Consider the following 18,790-nt stretch of genomic DNA (forward strand, 5'->3'; position numbering starts at 1 on the left):
GCTGCCATGCCCAGCTAATTTTAAAATTTTTTGTAGAGATGGGGTCTTGCGATATTGGCCAGGCTGGTTTTGACCTACTGGCCTCAAGCAATCCCCCTGCCTGGAACTCCCAAAGCGCTGTAATTACAGTCATGAGACACTGCAACTGGCCCTGCCATACCTGATTTCTTACTAGGGAGATCCATGCTGGCTCCTGGTGGTTGTTTCTTTTCCAAGTGCTCATGAAAATCTATTTAATAAGCTATTAGTTAATTTGACAGTAAGCCCATTGCTATTTTACAAAACTATACAGGATTTTCCAAGTTCCATTTTGCTTTGTCTAACAGTGGTTTTTCAATCTGTAAAAGTTAAAGGATGTATTATAGGTAAAAAAGAGAGGAAGTTATACTTCATATAATGTAAGAGATTGACTACTCTTCATCAATTCATGTTCTACAATAAGCAATGACAGCGACACGCTTACTTGATGGAGGAGCTGATGACACAATGCAAAAGACACCACAGGCCCCTACAAAAGCCTCCAAATCAGTTGTCACCAACCCACTCACCTCTATTCTCTTCAAGACAGAGGTTATTACCTTTAAGTATAATATTTCCCCTTTTTCCTAAGCAGTTTTGAAAATGGTTTTGTCAAAATATTCTTGTCTAAATACTACTGTTTTGTCTAAATGTGAAATATCATTTTGCTGAAATAGCTTTGCTTTCTGGAAGACTGGCTTACGTGACCATTTACGTTTTAAATATCTAGTGGCAAAGCTTTGGAACACAGGCATTTACACATAAGCAGAGGGAAATCATTAATGCCAAATTTTTGCAACCAGTATATATCTAAAAGCACCAAGGGCTTAAAATTTAAGCATCTCTATAAATCTCTTTCAGTTAATCAGAATGGAAATAATTAACAGCAAAGGCTTTAGCAAATAAGATTACACAGTCAAGGTAGGGCAGTATTTTTCTTATGCTGAGTTTTATAAGACATAAGCAAATGATCATTTAAACATTTATTTAATATAGGTTAAAAATGTAATACATAAAAGAGAAAAAATGAACACTAAAATGTCAAACAGAAGAAAACCCTTTACATTTTATTTTGGTCAACAAAAAGTCTGTGCATAACTCAGCAGCAGGCCTGAATTATATTAAACCAAAGCTGCATTGTGATGGCCACCAATGTACAGACTGCCTGTCTGGCTTAGCACATTAAAAGTCTAATCAAGGCTCAAACCAACATCCTTAGAAATTCCATATATATATATGAAAAAGGCTTTCTTTCTCAGTTAAATGGGATAAATCTTAAAGTTGGAAAACTATTAAAAACAATAAAAATTTAAAACTGTAATTTTGCTAAGGGTATAGAGTAAATAACAACAACAACAACAACAAAAATGACAAACCAGAAACACTAAAATGTGTTTGCATGTGAAAGAATCATCATGTTGATTTACATCAAAGAACATCATATTTGTTTATCTTAATGCTTGGCATAGTTAGGTTTTAAGGTTTTAAAAATATTTTTGAATTTATTATTAAACGATAGGAACTTACTGTACAGAATATTTCAAAATTGCTATCAAGAAAACGAGTACAAATTTTACCTAGCAATATAGATTTCTTATCAACATACCTTTTTTCCTCACTGGTATCAAACTGACAAAGGTGTACGGAGAAAGTAATTGAATGGTTTCTGAAGGACACACTAGCCCTTTAGCCAAGAGTTCTGCTTCTGAATTACATAGAACATCTTGGTCCACAGACAACGGAATGGATTTTTGGAGAGAGTGTCAATTTAGGGCTAAAGAAATACAGGATGAGAATGAAGCCCTCAACAAAAGCTCCAAAAGGGCACAGACACTGGTAAATGACCTAAATATGGAGAGAGAGGTGAGGAGAAAATACATAGTAAATGCTGGCTTGTTATTGCATTTTCTTCTCTCCCTTCTCTGATCCATTTATCTTCTTAAGACTGCCTTCTGTGTCCTTTTGCAGGGAAATTATCTTACCCTTTAACATTTGTTTCTTCACTATTTTAACAAAAAGCCTATAAGAAAAATAATAAATTCAAGGGTATTACTAAAAGCCTGAATAAGAATCATAACAAGCCCTAAGCTCCAATCAGTAAACTCGTTTCTTGGAATAAAATCTTCATTTGTGGAAGTGGAATGGTGTCTCTTAGTAGACAGTGTTCACTTAGGGTGTGATACTCTTACTTTTAGAAGCGGGAAAAATTACTAAATATTAATATGTGAAAAGTAAGGACTTTCCTTCTGAGGGATTATTGCTTTATGGACTTGACTTTGTTTCTCCTTACAGTATGTCACTGCCTTACACAACTGTGGATATGATGCCCAGTTTCTAATGATTTGTCCAAAATCGTCTGAGAAAACCAGGCCAATACAAATACAGTAAAACCTCTTGAAAACACAATTAATTATTATAGATCCACATAAATAAAATCCAATCTGAAGTCTGATAGGTGATTTTATGTTGACTATGTCTTTTAAAAAGTGTTCTTTTTAAACATAAAATGTAAAATAACATTCTGGAAACAAGTATAAATATTACATTTATTCTGAGTCCAGATACTTTCTGAACTGTAGAAGTGCAGGATGGACTTGACTTATCCATTAGTAATACAGACTCACGAAATGTTATGCTGCAAAAAACGCTGAATCTCCTCTGATAAATGGTCTTTAAGATGGAGAGACTGAGGAAGTTAACTGAATGTTCATGTTCACTGCTGTAAATTTTCCTTATAATTGGTAAACGCTACCCATAATAGATAGAATTCACATTTTCAATGAATTCATAGTTTATCATCAGATAGAGTAAATGAATTAAGATTTCATTTTTAAAAATAAAGAGACATATTTATTTGTAATAACTATCTTTTTTTTGGTAATAACTATCTTTAATAATGCTATTATTTATTTTTACCCATGGGGAATGCATAAGTACAAACACTGTTAGCTTCTTTAACATTTATTAAAAAGATAAGACTCTTTATACTAATGCAGAAGGATGAGCCTCTTTCTTCCCACTCTAAAAATCTCTTCTTTGCTGTAAAGAATTCTCGGTGCATGCGAGCTAAGACTCTGGAGCACTCAGTAGAGAGGCATGTGGGATAACCAGACAGAATCACTAGGTTTTCTCTGTTTTCAATTAGCTGAAAATAGGAGCTCTAGTTCTAAATATTAGAAGTCTAAATATTAGAAAAATAAGGAGAGGGGATATGACAAAATGCTTCAAAATACATGCCTGAGGTGAGACTGCTTGTATGTTTGTGTGTGGCAGCTTCCAGATGAAATCTTCAGTTTTAATCTTCAGGTTCATATCTGGAGATATAAATTAAGAACACAATGTCAGGATACCTTTTGTTGTTGTTATTACCAAATAAGTTTACTTGAAGCAGTGGCACTATATTTCTCACTTCAAATTACTGCTATGATAGAAGTTGGACATATTCAACTTTGTTTTGATGGTGACTCAGAGGGGATTTTTACATCAGGTAGGAGGATAGGCCAGATCACTGCTAAGACTCCAAGTCTCTATATTTGGCATTTAGACCTGCGATAACTTCGTATAATTACCTCAATCATCATATTGACAAGAATAGTTGATATGACTATATGAGTAAAGGTCTAGCAAATCTACTTCTCTAAGGACAAATCTCACCTTGAATTCCCTTTCTAGCTCTGCTCCCCTGGAACTCTGGTAAAGGTAAATGTCAACTCAGTTTCCAGGCAAAACATCTGATGACCACATCTGGACCTGGAGGACTATGAATAACTATAAATACGTGGTAGGAGCCACCCCTTTAGGTTTCCCCCTGTGCGATAAGTTCTTTTAACTGGACATACCCTTAACTGGGCATCATGTGACTGCTACAAGAGATGCTAAGCCTATGTAGAACACGGACTTCTAAGCTGGCTGTGACACCCATCTGCAAAAATCTCACTCTCTCCAACTTAAACTGTCACTTAGGGGAACAGTAAGACCAGTTCTTGGACTGCTTAGAGTATACCACTGAGGAGAAGAGAACTGCCTAATACTGCCCTGTGAGCTTGCTGTGTTTCCTGTCTGACATCCTGCTAAGTGGATCCATTGCCAAGAGGAGCTTACTGTAGGCCTGTGTGAGTCTAAAGGCCTAGATGAACCTAAAAAGAAGCCCTGGTGGGCATTATAGATAAGGTCAGGCTGGAGCTCCTCCAGTTTCCTTAAATGAAGGCTTCTGGACTAAATGATCCAGCAACTACCACCAGCTTGACTTCTCTGGAACAAGCTTAGATTTAACAGAGAACAAACATCAATCCAGAGAGAGAAATCCAAGGTGGGATCATTGTGGCTTACTGTGCCAGTCTTTTCCTCAGATCTTTGATTTGGTCATTCTTCTTGGTAAGAATCTCTTTCATGTTTCGATAAGCTGCTGTTTGCTGAAATTTCTTTTCCAATTCCTGCTTAGTAAAAAATGTCAGCCCATTACTAAAAAAACAGTTAAGGAAAGAGATAACAAATGTGATAAAAATATGTAGTTTTTTTTGCTTGAATTTTACTAATATTTTGCTAATGATTTTCTAATTTCCTTAAAAGACACATTTATATAAAATTAAGACTATCCAAAGTTTAAAAATATATTCTTTCAAATGAGAAGCCATAAAATAGTAACATTTTCCCAAGTACAGTGTTGGTAAATAACTCAAGGCCTGGATATGAGAAATCTATTTGAAAACATTACACTAATTTTCCAGTAAAATAAGCACACTTTTTTCCCAAGTCCCAAAGTAGTGTATTTTAGCAAAAGGATTTTTAATTTAAATTTTAGTTCCCATATTCTTTTTTCCATTTTTTATATGAGCACATTTTTAATTTCTTTATAGAGAAATTGCTATGTTGGCTAGGCTGGTCTCAAATTCCTGGCCTCAAGCAATCCTTCCATCTTGGCCTCCCAAAGTGCTGGGATTACAGGCATATTCTTAAGAGTCTAATCCCCAAAGTGAAGAATCTAGCTCTCTACATATTTTATATAAATTATGACGAAAGTATACAAATCCTTAAAAAAAAACCAGTCCCCCATCCCTCTGCAGGCTGTGGGAAGAAGGAGCAGAAGAGCAACACGGTTGGATGTGGGGCAGGATTCAAGCCACCTACAGAGGAGCATTTCACCACGCCATAGAGCGGGGAGATATCTTCTTATCACAGATATTGTAGTACCAAAGATGGAAGAATATCAGTGCCTGGAAATGATTAATCTTTCGAACATATTGGCTAATATCTTGAGAAAAAATAATCTGAATTTGCAGCTGTCCAATGTTTACCTTAGTCACATGTATTCCTCTCTACTGTGTGCATCAGTTAATTGGACATTAACAGACAAATCCCTTAAACACGGTCTTCTGACCTTTTCAGCCATGTGCAGCTGCTCTTGAACCCTGAGTAGGTCGTGCTTGGCTGTCGCCAGATTCTCCTCCAGTGACTTCTGGTTTTCTGTCTTGTCATTAAGTGTCTTCTGAAACTCACTCTTTAAAGCAGCGACAGTGTTTTCCAAGTTACTCAAGTCTTGGGCCTTTATAAAATCCTATGAAAAATAAATGCATGCATGTAATTTCATGTTGATATTCTAAAAATAACTATTTTAGAATGGTGATTCAACATCAAAGGAGATGAAAAAAATGCTCTATGTTGTGTGTGTATGTCAGCCCCCCTTGCCAGCCTAGAGCCTAGGTAAGTGCCAGCCCCTGCAGAGTCACCAGCAGGCCAGTCCACTGTCAGCCCCCGGTGTGTGGTGTCTTGCACACAGCTGACACTCAGTAGCCGCTGAATTCCAAATACATAAAATATGATGTGTGAACTGCTGGTATTTCAATCCAAGATGTGTGTACCAGGGTTGAGATGGCAAATAGGTTTCATTTTGAAAAGCCAAGTTTAAAAAAATCCTTAAAGAAGTCTGAATTCTAAAAAATGATAGAATATAATTTATACCAAAAACTTAATAGACATACGTTTTAGTCATTATTTACAAGAAAATAATATGAGAGCCCAATTACTGATTACATGATTTTCTAAATTTTTAAGATTTTAAGTTTTTTATATTAATATGTACATTTTTGCATACTTTTGACAACTACAGCATAAGACAAGCACTGGATCTTCTCTCTTCCCGGATCTTGTTTTTGACTGGGTAAGATTCACGACAGAAAAAACATTTGTATTGATAAGACAGTAAAATCATCTACAATTGGTTAATATGTGGATGAAGAAATACTTAGTACTTTCGGCCAGGAGCAGTAGCTCATGCCTGTAATTCCAATACTTTAGGAGGCCAAGGGAGGAGGACTGCTTGAGCCCAGGAAATTGAGACCAGCCTGTGCAACAAAGCAAGACCGCATCTCTACAAAAAATATAAAAAGTTAGCTAGGCATGGTGGCACATGCCTGTGGTCCCAACCACTTGGGAGGCTGAGGTGGGAGGATCGCTTGAGCCTGTGAGGTCAAGGTTGTAGTGAGCCATGGTTGCACCACCACACTCCAGCCTGGGTGACAGAATAAGGCCCTATCTCCAAAAAAAAAAAAGTACTTTCAACAAAAGAAAAAAAAAATCTTTCCTCATTTTCGAAACCTGGTCTTTGAAAAAAAGATTTTATTTCATTGCAACTAATAAAAGCATGTATTCACTGGTTGTTCTTATGTCCAAAATCTTATAGTAAAATTGGAGCAAAGCCCCAAAAAGCTTTTAAACAAATTCATCATCCAAATGTGTTTGCAATTGTTTGACTTATGAGGAATTATAAAGCTGTTCTGGAACATTCGTGTTTTTATAAATCTATTGTCCTTGGCATATAATGGTTGAAAATCATTAGCTATATAAGAAGTATCCTCCTATTTTAAAAATATCTACAGATAAAATGGTTCAATGTCTGAGATTTGCTTCAAAAAAACATGGCGGGTGGGAAGAAGAAAGAGGTACAAATGAAACCAGACTGGCCATGCATTGGTAACCGCTAAATAGAATGATGAGTGCATGGGGGTTCACGATACTATTCTCTCTACTTTTGCGTATGTTTGAAATTTTTCAGAGAAAAGATTAGCAAAAGCCCAGTGAAGCAGATTTTGAGATTGTTTACCAGACATTTGCAATGAGAGTATGACCACTAGAAAAGCCAGTGCTGCACTGAATATTTACCCAAATGGTCCTGCTCATAGGAAATCATACTGTAGCATGCACACTCAACAGAAAGGCCACAGGAGACACTGTACATACAATGACTTCCCGCAGGCAGAGTGACATTCAGTCATTACATTCAGACAAGCGTGAAGAACTACAACACTGGATTTCATTGTACTCTATATTACCGGTGGGTACAGATGCATCTGCAGATTCATAATCATTTTGTCACATTCATCAAAGGCAAACTTAAGTAATGTTCAGTATAATAAAACCCAAATATAAACCAATTAAAAACTTTTCTTCATTTCCTTTCCCCTCCACTGTAATTGGATGTCAACGTGAAAGGGGAAAACTTAAAAAAAGAATAAAAAAAGAATATCATGCAGGCCAAGGAAATTGCAGGAAATGGCGAGGACATCTTGCATGCCAGGGAAACTGCAGATGTGTGAACTATGAACTGTCCCCTCTGCCCTGGAGGATACAGAGGGAAGGCCACTGGTTCTCGCCAGGCCTTTCGGGGGCAAGGATGTCCCAACACAGGAAAATAGAGGCATTCGTCTCAGGGAGTGGCAAGGGGTGGGGTACAGTGAGCAGTAACTAAGACTTAATTTTAAGTTTATAACTTCATTCTACTTAGAAAATGTGAAAAAGATAGCTAAAACTTGTTTCACCTTTTGATTTCCTTGATCAAGTTGTAAATCTTGCAGTGCTTTTTCTAGTTTTGACTTTTCATCCAGTGCACTTGTAGCCTATAGTGAAGTTTAAACAAAACACTTTCAGTATTTAGTCTGCAGGCAGTTCAATAATTGTGTCAAAACATTTCTCAGTTACCTGTATTTCAATGGTCTTCAACCTTGACTTCAATTTCTCATTCTCTTCTTGAAGTCTTAAAATTTCCTTGTGAGTAAATTCAAGTTTTATTATATCAACCAAAATATTTTAATATTTGAAATTATTACTTGTTTCACTTAAAAATCTAATTTTAAAATTTAATTTAAATTACATAATAGCTCAAAAATGCACTACTGATATTTTGGTAATATCCCCATTTCATCCAGCCTATCAGCCTCAGTATCTGTGAGTCAGCTTTGGCTCTAAGACATCTAGTTTCTTTTCTTTCAGTTTCTCAGACACATCTTTCCTCTTTCAGTCCTCTGTTTTCAAGTCTTTTCCAAAGACCCCCTTCCCTGCTATCTCTCTCCCAGTTGGTCCTGCAAATCCTGGGTCTATTCTCTGCCTACACTGCACACTGTTGACCCTTATCCTGAGAACTCCATCATTTCAATACCATGCTCAAGCCCACAGATGCTTCTGACTGAGTTGAGGCCAACACCTTTGCTCTTATACAGCTCAAACATTCGAATCACCTGTGTTATTTTTCACTAGGCTCCAACAAACACATCAGCCCAGACAGCACTGCACTCTGTTCCAAGTCATGCTGCCTCCTACCTGACCACTGCCTGTTCTGTTCTCCTGCTCAACACACTCATTTCTCCTTCCTCTACAATTTAATTGGTCTTCACCCTTCAAGGCCCAGCTTAGGTATTCCCTTAGCCAAGAGTCTGTTCCCACCTACTCTCATCCGCATACAACTGAATCTTCTCTGCTACCCAGTGTGACACCTGTAGCACACAGGAGAGGATTCTCTGGTCTCTATTTCTAGAACATCGGTTCTACCTTCCCAATAAAACTATTACATTTTTGGCCAGGCGCAGTGGCTCATGCCTGTAATCCCAGCACTTTGGGAGGCTGAGGCAGGCGGATCACGAGGTCAGGAGATTGAGACCATCCTGGCTAACACGGTGAAACCCCATCTCTACTAAAATACAAAAAATTAGCCAGGCATGGTGGTGGGTGCTACTTGGAGGCTGAGGCAGAAGAATGGCGTGAACGTGGGAGGCAGAGCTTGCAGTGAGCCTAGATTGCACCACTGCACTCCAGCCTGGGTGACGGAACAAGGCTCTCGCAAAAAAAAAAAAAAAAAAAAATTACATTTTTGAGGGCAAGGGAGCATGTATTACACTGCTTTTTATCTCCAATAACATCTAGCATAATGTTGAGAATACAAGGGTCATGCAAAATAGCTGAAATCTGAAATGCTTCAAAATCAGAAACTTTCTGAGTGCTGACATGATACTCAAAGAAAATGCTCATTGGAGCATTTCAGATTTCAGATTTTTGGATTTGGGATGCTCAACTAGGGTCTGTATAATGCAAATATTAAAAAATCTGAAATCCAAAACACTTCTGGTCCCAAGGATAAGGGATACTCAACCTGTGCTGATAATTTTGTTTGTTTGTTTGTTTGAGATGGAGTCTCACTCTATCGCCCAGGCTGGAGTGCAGTGGTGTGATCTCAGCTCACTGCAACCTCTGCCGCCTGGGTTCAAGTAATTCTCCTGCCTCAGCCTCCCAAGTAGCTGTGACTACAGGCGCATACCACCACACCCGGCTAATTGATAAATAATTTTTAGAAACTTAAAAACCCTTCTCCTTGTTACTGTAGATCACAAACTTTAAATGTCCATCAATAAACGCTGTCCAAAATTTCATGCTCTTCACTTTACCTTGAAAAGGTGTGATCAGGAGCTACTTCAGGCTCTCTAGAAGGTTAAGTATGCCCTCTTCTGGCCCATGGGGTACCATCAAGTAAAACTACTGTAATGGACTATTTATCCTCAGAGGACCTGAATCAAACCTTCCACTTCTGTTTCTCTACCCTAGGCAATGAGAGGACAGAATTAGAGGCTTTCCATTTCTCCAAATAATAACATTACCTTGTTTAGGAGTTCTGCTGTTCCACCTTCATTAAGTGGAGCAAGTTTTGGCTTTGTGATATCTAAGATGGGCTGAAACAAAATAAAGAAACCAAACTGAAATCACCACAGAATAAAGCATGTATAATCACTGAACACTTGCACTTTGCAAGTGGAAAATACTATATATAAACATACCCACTGGGATGTCAGTTCCATAGGTGTGGAGATTTTTGTTGGTTTCATCCTTTGTTATTCCCAGTGCCTAGGATATGTCTGTCCTACAGTGCCCAACACATGTTAGAGATAAAAATAAAACCTATCTTCCCTGTATCTTTTAAAAAATATAGATAGAAGGAAAATGAGGGAAGAAAGGAGGAAAGGAAGGAGCTCAAAGCCAGATCTGATATAGAGCCTAGCATCTAGGAACTAGAATTTTAACTTGTGGGAGTTGAAACAGTGATTTCTACATGAACCTTAGACTCTGTGAAAAACAATAATATTGATGAAGATCTAGGCAAGTATACTACAGATAAACAATAACTTGGCACAAACAATACAGTAGTTTAGTAATATGTATTAAAAATAAAATAATTCATGCCCTCTGATCCAGAAATTTCTTAGCCAGAAATACGACCCAAAGGAATAACAGGAAAGTGTTTTGCATGTGTATGTACATAGATTCATCTCAGCGTATTTACCCAACAATGGAGTATTTACGGTGTGTCTGTGAAATGAATGGTAAACGGTCACTCCAATTAATGAGAAGGATTAGAAAGAGAAGTAGATAACTACTAGTATTGTCTCCCTTTGTCAGATGAGTAAAATGAAGCTCAGCTACCTCAAATAACCTGCTCAAGGTAACACAGCCAGGAAGTCAGAGCCAGGATGTGTACCCAGGTGTGGCTGACCCTAGATAGAGCCTGTGCTCTGCATCTTCTGAGTAGAGTATTTATAAGTGGGATTGAGACTGAACTCAGGGATTACATGTATGTGTAGGCCATCACAGACAAGAGCAGTTTTTCATAGTTACTTCCAAAACATTTTTTCTTTTGCTTGAAAATATGAGAGACAATTTTTGAATTTTACTCTTGAATTGAATGCTTTTCCTTAAGAGTTCTCAGTTTGGATCTCTGAATTCTTTGAGTGACTTGAGGATTTTAAATACTGGCTATTAAGATACGGATTTAGAATGACCAAAAAGTTACCTTTTTGTTTGAAGATGTAATCTCTGCTTTTTCAAATTCTGCAACTTGTTCTAATAATTCTCTTGAAGATGAAAGCAAAGATAAAAATTATTCATTTAAAATAGTTTTATACCACACACAAGAAGAGTAAAATCACTGGTACCAACCCATTACATGCCAGAGAGAACAGAGCAAGGTGGACCAAACTTCACCATATCAAAAATGTTAGTTGCAAATGGTTGAGAACCTAAACCACATGGACTCAAATGTAATCATCCACAGCACCTGGCACTTTGCACCTACTAGGTATGCAATATCTACTGCTAGAAATAAACTACAATGCTAATACAAATATGAGGGAAATTTATAGTCAACTTTGTATTCTTGAGGTGCTATGAGGAGGTTGTTTTATTACATAATATGTATTGTTAGTTAGTAGGTGTTCAAAAAACACAAACTGATTCTTAATAAAGTAGCCTCAGAAAAATGAAAATAGTCCATAGTAACTACTGAAAAAGAGTATCACAAATTCCTAGGAAAGACAGATAGTGGAGCTGTGCCATCTGAAGATTTGCAAAGGCCAATGAGAAGTGACTATACACAAGCTTAAAGCGTTAACAGCAGTCAGCTTCTAAGCTTCCTAAAGCGCCCCCTTCTCAGAGTTTTCTCACCAGTCACCTACTGACAGTGGCAGAAGTTCAATGATTTTCCTCCCCTGCTCACAGGTTGTCCTCAGCATTTTTCAGCACTCTGCACGTGAACTGATGTGCTGTGACTGTGCTTAGAGTAGTTCACGGGGCTTGGTGGTCAGTCCTTCCTGATTTCTGGCATGCCTTTTCTTAAAATGAGTTTCAACTTCACCAGTTTTACCATATTTTTTGAATTTGAGCTCTTGATGTCCATATTATAAGCTTTTTTTGTATTTTATATTTCCTATTTTAAAGTAATAAATGTATACTTTTAAATTCAATTATTTAGAAAACTTCCAATGCTACTGGATTGAATTGATGGTATTTATTGTATTTGAACTGACTTTTCAACTGCCTCATAATCTTTATTTCTTAGTTGACCAATCTATAAAGACAGATGGTAATACTGACCAAGCTAATAAAAATGCAGTAAAAAATAATTAATGATAGCCTGAAAAGCAATTTCATAAACCTCAATGGCCTTTGTAATACCTAGGAACAGTAGAAACAAAGAACTTTTAAAAGGGCACTTAGTGGTACCCAAGAGATCACTCAGTGACTCAATGCTTTGCTGTTACCCTACCCAAATTTTCTCACACACCAGCCGCAAGAAAATATGCAGCAAAGATATTCACTAACTTTTAAGATCATGCTTGGGCCACTACTGTCACAGTTGCAAGTTCAACTTTTATTACCGGTTTTCAAGTTCAGAGATGTCTGTCTGTAGCTTAAGATACCACTTCTCAGCTTGTGCAAACAGCTGTCGCAGAAGTAACACATTGGTATAGGCAGTGTTGATGAGCTCAGATTCCACCTCGCTATGAACCACAGCTTGCAATCCATTGAGAACTTCAGAGACTTCATCTATGGTGAAGGTCTCCTCCACCAGCCTGAAAAACAACCATGATCCAAAACTTATGGATAAACAACAAAAAAAATCTACAAAATACAACAAAATTAAGAAACCCACATTCATGCAATCTAAGAAATTCAAAGATTACAGTGAAAATCTCTCTGGGAACTATCTTCTTTATTAATAAACATTGAAAATAATTTAAACTCAATTAATTTTTGACATCTATTCAAATGATTAAATTGTGCACATCATTTAATACAAGTAAATGCTCAAACACATTCCCCAAACCATCATCTACTTTTTTCTTTAACTTTTTAGTATTAAATGTCTTATTTCAAACTCCACTGAAATCAGTCTTATTACATTTAATAATTTCAAAAGTAACCTGGAAGGCATAGTCTTATTTCTTTCTAATATTTCTCTAGCATTTTAGTAACTGTATGAACTATTCACAGGTTAGTAAATGTCTATGGGAAATAAATGGTAATTATATATTGCTCCTCTTTGCATTCTTGAGACCCAAAATAATAATAATAATAATAATAATAATAATAATAAACTAGCTTATCTTAAAGTTCCACTGAACACTCCACAAAAATGAGTATCATCATCAACAACAGCATTAGAAATCTACTCTAAGGGCAAGGCATGGTGGCTCACACCTATAATCCCAGCACTTTGGGAGGCAGAGGCAGGTGGATCACTTGAGGTCAGGAGTTCGAGACCAACGTGGCCAACACAGCAAAAACTCTTCTCTACTAAAAATACAAAAAATTACCTGGGTATGGTGGTACGTGCCTATAATCTTAGCTACTTGGGAGGCTGAGGCAGGAGAATTGCTTGAAACCAGAAGGTGGAGGTTGCAGTGAGCCGACATTGTGCCACCGCACTCCAGCCTGGGCGACAGAGCGAGACTCCGTCTCAAAAAAAAAAAACAAAAAACAACTACTCTCACATAGAGAATGCTTGGGTTGGAAGAGAACTTTGGTGCCATCTTCTACAATACCCTAACTTTACAGATAGGAACACAGGTTTGAAGAGTGGAGGTGACTTGCCTATGGTCACATTGGTGGTGATAAATCCCACAATCATCTTCAACAATGGTGCTGGGCAAAGGATTCATGCCCAACAGCTGAATCCTTGAAAAAGCTTCCGTGTGTGCCTTCTAGTTTCAATGACAGTATCACAGTAACACAGTCCTCTCCTCTCCCTACCTCTACCCTCCAAAGTCCCTTCTCCCTCAGACTCTCAGCAGATGAAGGGCAACTACACCAACCTCAGCTTTATTTTCTTCCTACTTCCAAAAAGACATCATCAAGCAAGACCCAGTTACACTAAAGCATTATCAGAGTTAAACTTAATAGTATTTGTTTTATAATTCTTTAATGTTTCATCTAGCCAGCAGAATTTAGTCCTTCTCAAAAAAACCAGAACATTTTTTTACAAAAATCTTTATTAAAATATTAATAATCTTTCTATATTCTTTAATAGAACATATGTTCTTGCCAATTAAATTGTTGCTTTCATCTGCTGGGGGTTAGGAAACCAGATTACCAGATGAGTTTAATGGGCTGAATGGTCTAAGGCTGATGGCCTCTAATACTGACACATTCATGGTTTTATGGCAGCTGGAGCTCACTTGGAGGTCTTTTTCACTTATGTCTGACATGACATTCATCTCTTGCTAAAAATCAACTATGGTCCAACCATTATTATCTCATGCTAGAAATCAACTAACAATTTTGGTACTAGTCAGCATTATGATTTCCTGCTGTTTTCCTCTCTCTTAATTATTCAGTATGAAACACAGACGTGTTTTCTCACTAATTTCCATGTCTTAGAGCTCTAACCATTTAATTAATAACTCAAGTAATTAAAGTTCTGGAATCTTTAATACAACCAGCCAATCATTAATCCACAAACCCTTGGCAACTTCCTGACTACCCTTCTGAAGCTCTGGAATCCTATAATTATCACATGCATTTCTGATAATAGATTCATTGCTTCCACCACGATACAACTTCTTTTGTTTCCTCTATCCATGAGGCTTAGTATAGCTGCTGTTAGCAAATAATTGATCATGATGAATCCCAGAAATTGACTGACATCTGCTATGGCACCCCCATACTGGCTACCAGAAAGAATCCATGTTCCTATTTGGTTTGCTTAGAGTCCTCCTCTGATACCTGCTCTCCTTGAGGTCTTGGAAGCAGGAATCTACAGTTTTGAGTCTCAAGCCTCTCTTTGAACGAGCAAAACGCATATAATTAATAACTTCATTTTGATGGTGCTCATTTAGGCCCAACTCTGCCTGAAAAAGAAAGAGGTAATTTAATTGTTAGTCTTGAAGAACTGATCAAAGAGCCAAAAATGAAAATGCATAAGACATTCTGTGGTCGAGACTGCTAGATCTCCATCAAATTCTATTCTTCTCTTTTTCCTGGCTGCATGGCTGCCCAGCTAGATGACACTTCTTTGCCCTCCTTGCAATTAAGTCACTGCTGGCTACTTCTCAGCAATGAATGTTGTGGTCTAGTTCCAAAGACCTGGCCTTAAGATATGGGGTGTACCTCTGCCACTCCCTGTTTCTCTGAAACCTGGAAGAGGTGGTGACTTGACTGAATCACGCAGACAACATTAATGCCCTAGAGGCTGGGGGAGCCACGAGATGAAAGGGACCCACATCTCTACCTCATGGAGAGACACTGACCCTGTCACTGAACTGAGATGAGCAGTAAGATGGCTGTTAAGTGAGAGAGAAATAAACTTCTGTATTCTTCAAGCCACTTAACCTTACAGCAAAAAATAGCAACTCTGTTATAGCAGCTTAACCCTTACCCCATTAAATACAGCTTTAACAAGTATATTTGATTTGGAAAGAACCACTAATTGGTCTGTACTTTAAACCAGATGACAGCTTGACAGATATTTAAGAGGCAAGCCCAAGGAGGTAGGGCTAGCACCCAAAGAATAGAGCAGGTCAGCAGTCAGCTAAGAGCAAGGCATCGGCCATGTTAGTTGAATTTGTAATTAAGCAGCTGATGAGCTTTACAAAGCAGTTTAGGTGGCATAAGTCTTTAAGGTCTGGAGGATAGAATGGAGACAGCAAGAGCTGAAGGGAAGCGAAAGAGAAATCTGTAAGGTAACCAAGTGCAACAGGTTACAGTCGCATATGCACCTGAGTTGTGACTAACAAGACAGATTTCTATTATGCACTAAAAGTAATTGACTACCTACATTAGAGACAATATTATCTCTGATAGTCACACATCAATATGGGCAAGAATATCCCACAATTTAGAAATATCACAAAACAATGTCACAATTTGCTAAAAACAAAGCACAAATACAGATTCTTAATCATTATTGTCTATAGTATAAATTTACACTCTTTACTCCTCAAAACCTCCCAAACTCTTTCTATTACCCTGTTTCCCAGGATTCTACTAAATGAACACTCGACTTTAGCCACACTAGTCTGTTCATCAGTCCTGAAACATGACTTAAAATTTCCTGCCTTGACTTCCACTCATGTTACTCTGATCCTAAAGTATCTCTCTCCATTCCTATTCGAGAATCTGAATCCTACCCAGTGGTGTGATGGTAAGTATTTAACAGCAGGTTTTCTAGGTAGGGGGGGCCTGATTTGTAGCATTGCTGATTTCCATGGCATAAATACTTCCATCATGGCTGATTTCAAGCCACTAATATAATGTCACTGAATGAAGAGGTGAGAAGAAATGCATAAAATTGGCTCTCAGCAGTCAGTACACACACGCTCCACCACATCACTGAATTCCTACCCACCCTTCACGGCCTAACCTGTTTCACCTACTCTGTGCCACCTCCCAGTATGCCCTCAGTAACTCTATAGATATGCCTTCCTCTAAAAGCTAGCATATATAATCTCTGCTACTTCTTTGGTACGGTCATAGGCCGATTACTACCTTGTATTATTGATTATCTTTTTTTTTCAGGTTTTGCTCCTCCAAGTAGATTGTAAACTCTATGAGGGCATGAATCATTTCTTATAATGCACAACACCTAGCATAGTGCCTTGTGCCAGCAGGTGGCCAGTTCCTGTCTGTTCATTCCTTTCCCTCCTTTCAAGGAAAGTTAAGACTGTCCTAGGATCAAGAAGGAAAAATTACTCAAACTGAGAAGGGTAAATGACAGAAAACTTCCTTTAAAATGGATTGGAATGAAGAAAGGGGGTAAAAGTGGACAGCTGAGTTCAAAAGGAAAAATAGCATCAGCCTAGGAAACGGCTATTCACAAACCTTTACTTCCACACATATATGTATCTACGTCAAACCATTAGAGAGCAAATGCAATAGGTAGATGTGTGGTATAACAGACAAAGCACTGGATTAGAAACCAGGTTTAGTTCTAGCTATGCAACTATCTACCTTGGTAACAGTCTGTTACCAAGTCACTTAACCCCAATGACATTAGTTTTACTATCTGCTAAATGAGAGGTAGATATGATGATCAGTCCTAAAATGGTTAGAAACAATGGGAGGTATCCAAGTGGGGAAGTCAGAATTTGTTAGAATTTTGTTGTAGAAATATTCTGTTAAAATAATAATAAAAAGAGCTGAAAACATATAGCAAGAAATACTGCCAGAGGATTGCCAAGCTAGTGTCTTGAAATTGTACCATAAATTGTGTATGTGTGTTTAGGTGGAAGGAGATAGAAGAGGAGTGGGTAAAGTACCAGAAATGGTTCCCTGTTCTTAACTATGCCCACAAATCCATATACAATTTAAGAGAAGTACAAGGAGGAAACTGTAATGATAAAAATGAGCATACTTTAATAATACGTATCAGATACTGAATGCTTAATATTTTCGCAGGTACTGCGCTATTTATTTTATACGCATTATCTTATCATATTAACAGCCTTGTGTAGTTATTATCTGCAATTTACTAATGAAGAACCTGAGCCTGATTCCAAAGCCTCAGTTGTTAATTGATGGAAAGGGATGACAGAAGATAGAACAGGAAGAGATATCAATTTTTTTGTGATTTGTTTTCAACGTATTCTCTTGATATTTTAGGGAAATCAAGAGAATGAGTGGAGAGGGTCTAAACTCAAGAAGGGGAGGGAACAATCCGTTTAGTTCACAGGAGTCTTCTCAGCTCCCAGACAGCGCTTGGAACACGCTGTCTAAACAGAAATTTTGGTTGCTGAGGTATTTCAGTAGCCATTTCAGGTGGTGCTCTCAACCCTGGTTTCATCCGTTTTCCTGAACACTTCAGCGCTGTGCACTGTTCTGAGTGTGACTGGTATTTAAGATGGCATGCTTATTCGCTAGAGGGATTAATGGTCTTTTTTGAGCAAGCCAAAACAAAGGAAATGTCACCCAAATTCCTCAGCTGTAAAATAGGGTTCTGGGATTCTTAAAGTCACATCCACATCAGAAAGTTGGATTTCAATCACACAGAAAGCTGGATTCGTTCTCCCTGCTCCTCTGGTTAACATGCGTGTGTGTGTGTGCGTGTGTAAACTTGGAGCTTCTTGAAATTGAGAACTCTGAGCTTGTGTTAACGTGTGTGTGTATAAACTTGGAGCTTCTTGAAATTGAGTGAGAACCCTGCGTATGTGTTAATGTGTGTGTGTGCGTAAACCTGGAGGTTCTTGAAATTGAGTGAGAACCCTGCCCCGCACCTTAGGCCGGCAGCAGTTTCCTCTAGTTCTCTTCACCTGCCACCTAAGACTTGACTTGGCTCCGCCCCGCCCCCAGGCAAGCGAGAGAAACCAAGCGACGCGGCTGGGCTGCTGGGAAAAGGCTTCACCCAGGATTACCCCAGAAGGGCTTGGGCTGCGGTTAACCGAACCTCTCGCGCCCGGTGCAGCCTCCCTTTCTCAGGGAGGCTGAGGAGCGGCCAGACCCAACTAGGCCACGTAATCATTCCGGGCCCACCCGTTCAGTGTCTCCAGTCCTGGCCGTGCTCTCTCCTGGGCGCGGTGCGGCTCCTGAGGGCCGGCTACTCACCATGGCGGCAGGCGGCAGGCGGCAGCCTAAAGGAACGGGAGTGGCCAGGCGGTGGCCCGCCAAGTCTGGGATCGCCGAGGATAGCTGGGCCACAGAAGACGGGGAGGGAGGGTAGCTTGTTTAGAAGCCTCTGGTTGCTAAC

The 18,790-nt window shown here is 38.5% G+C and overlaps 1 protein-coding gene across 2 annotated transcripts; it reads right to left on the bottom strand.

The window, feature by feature from the left end:
* Positions 1 to 988: 988 nt before the first annotated feature.
* On the bottom strand, positions 989 to 18,790 carry LZTFL1 (leucine zipper transcription factor like 1). 2 transcript variants are annotated; one of them, XR_003726944.2, is made up of 11 exons: positions 18,649 to 18,748; positions 14,836 to 14,960; positions 12,489 to 12,683; positions 11,126 to 11,186; positions 9,939 to 10,010; positions 7,993 to 8,058; positions 7,833 to 7,910; positions 5,396 to 5,572; positions 4,348 to 4,451; positions 3,256 to 3,332; positions 989 to 2,038 (listed from the first exon to the last, which is right to left on the bottom strand). XR_003726944.2 is itself a non-coding variant. In NM_001266443.1 (10 exon segments), coding segments are annotated over 10 exon segments (900 nt in total). In that variant the 5' UTR covers positions 18,652 to 18,790; the 3' UTR covers positions 2,860 to 3,313.

The sequence above is a fragment of the Macaca mulatta genome, chromosome 2 (assembly GCF_049350105.2).
Source record: "Macaca mulatta isolate MMU2019108-1 chromosome 2, T2T-MMU8v2.0, whole genome shotgun sequence".
Classification (NCBI taxonomy): domain Eukaryota; kingdom Metazoa; phylum Chordata; class Mammalia; order Primates; family Cercopithecidae; genus Macaca; species Macaca mulatta.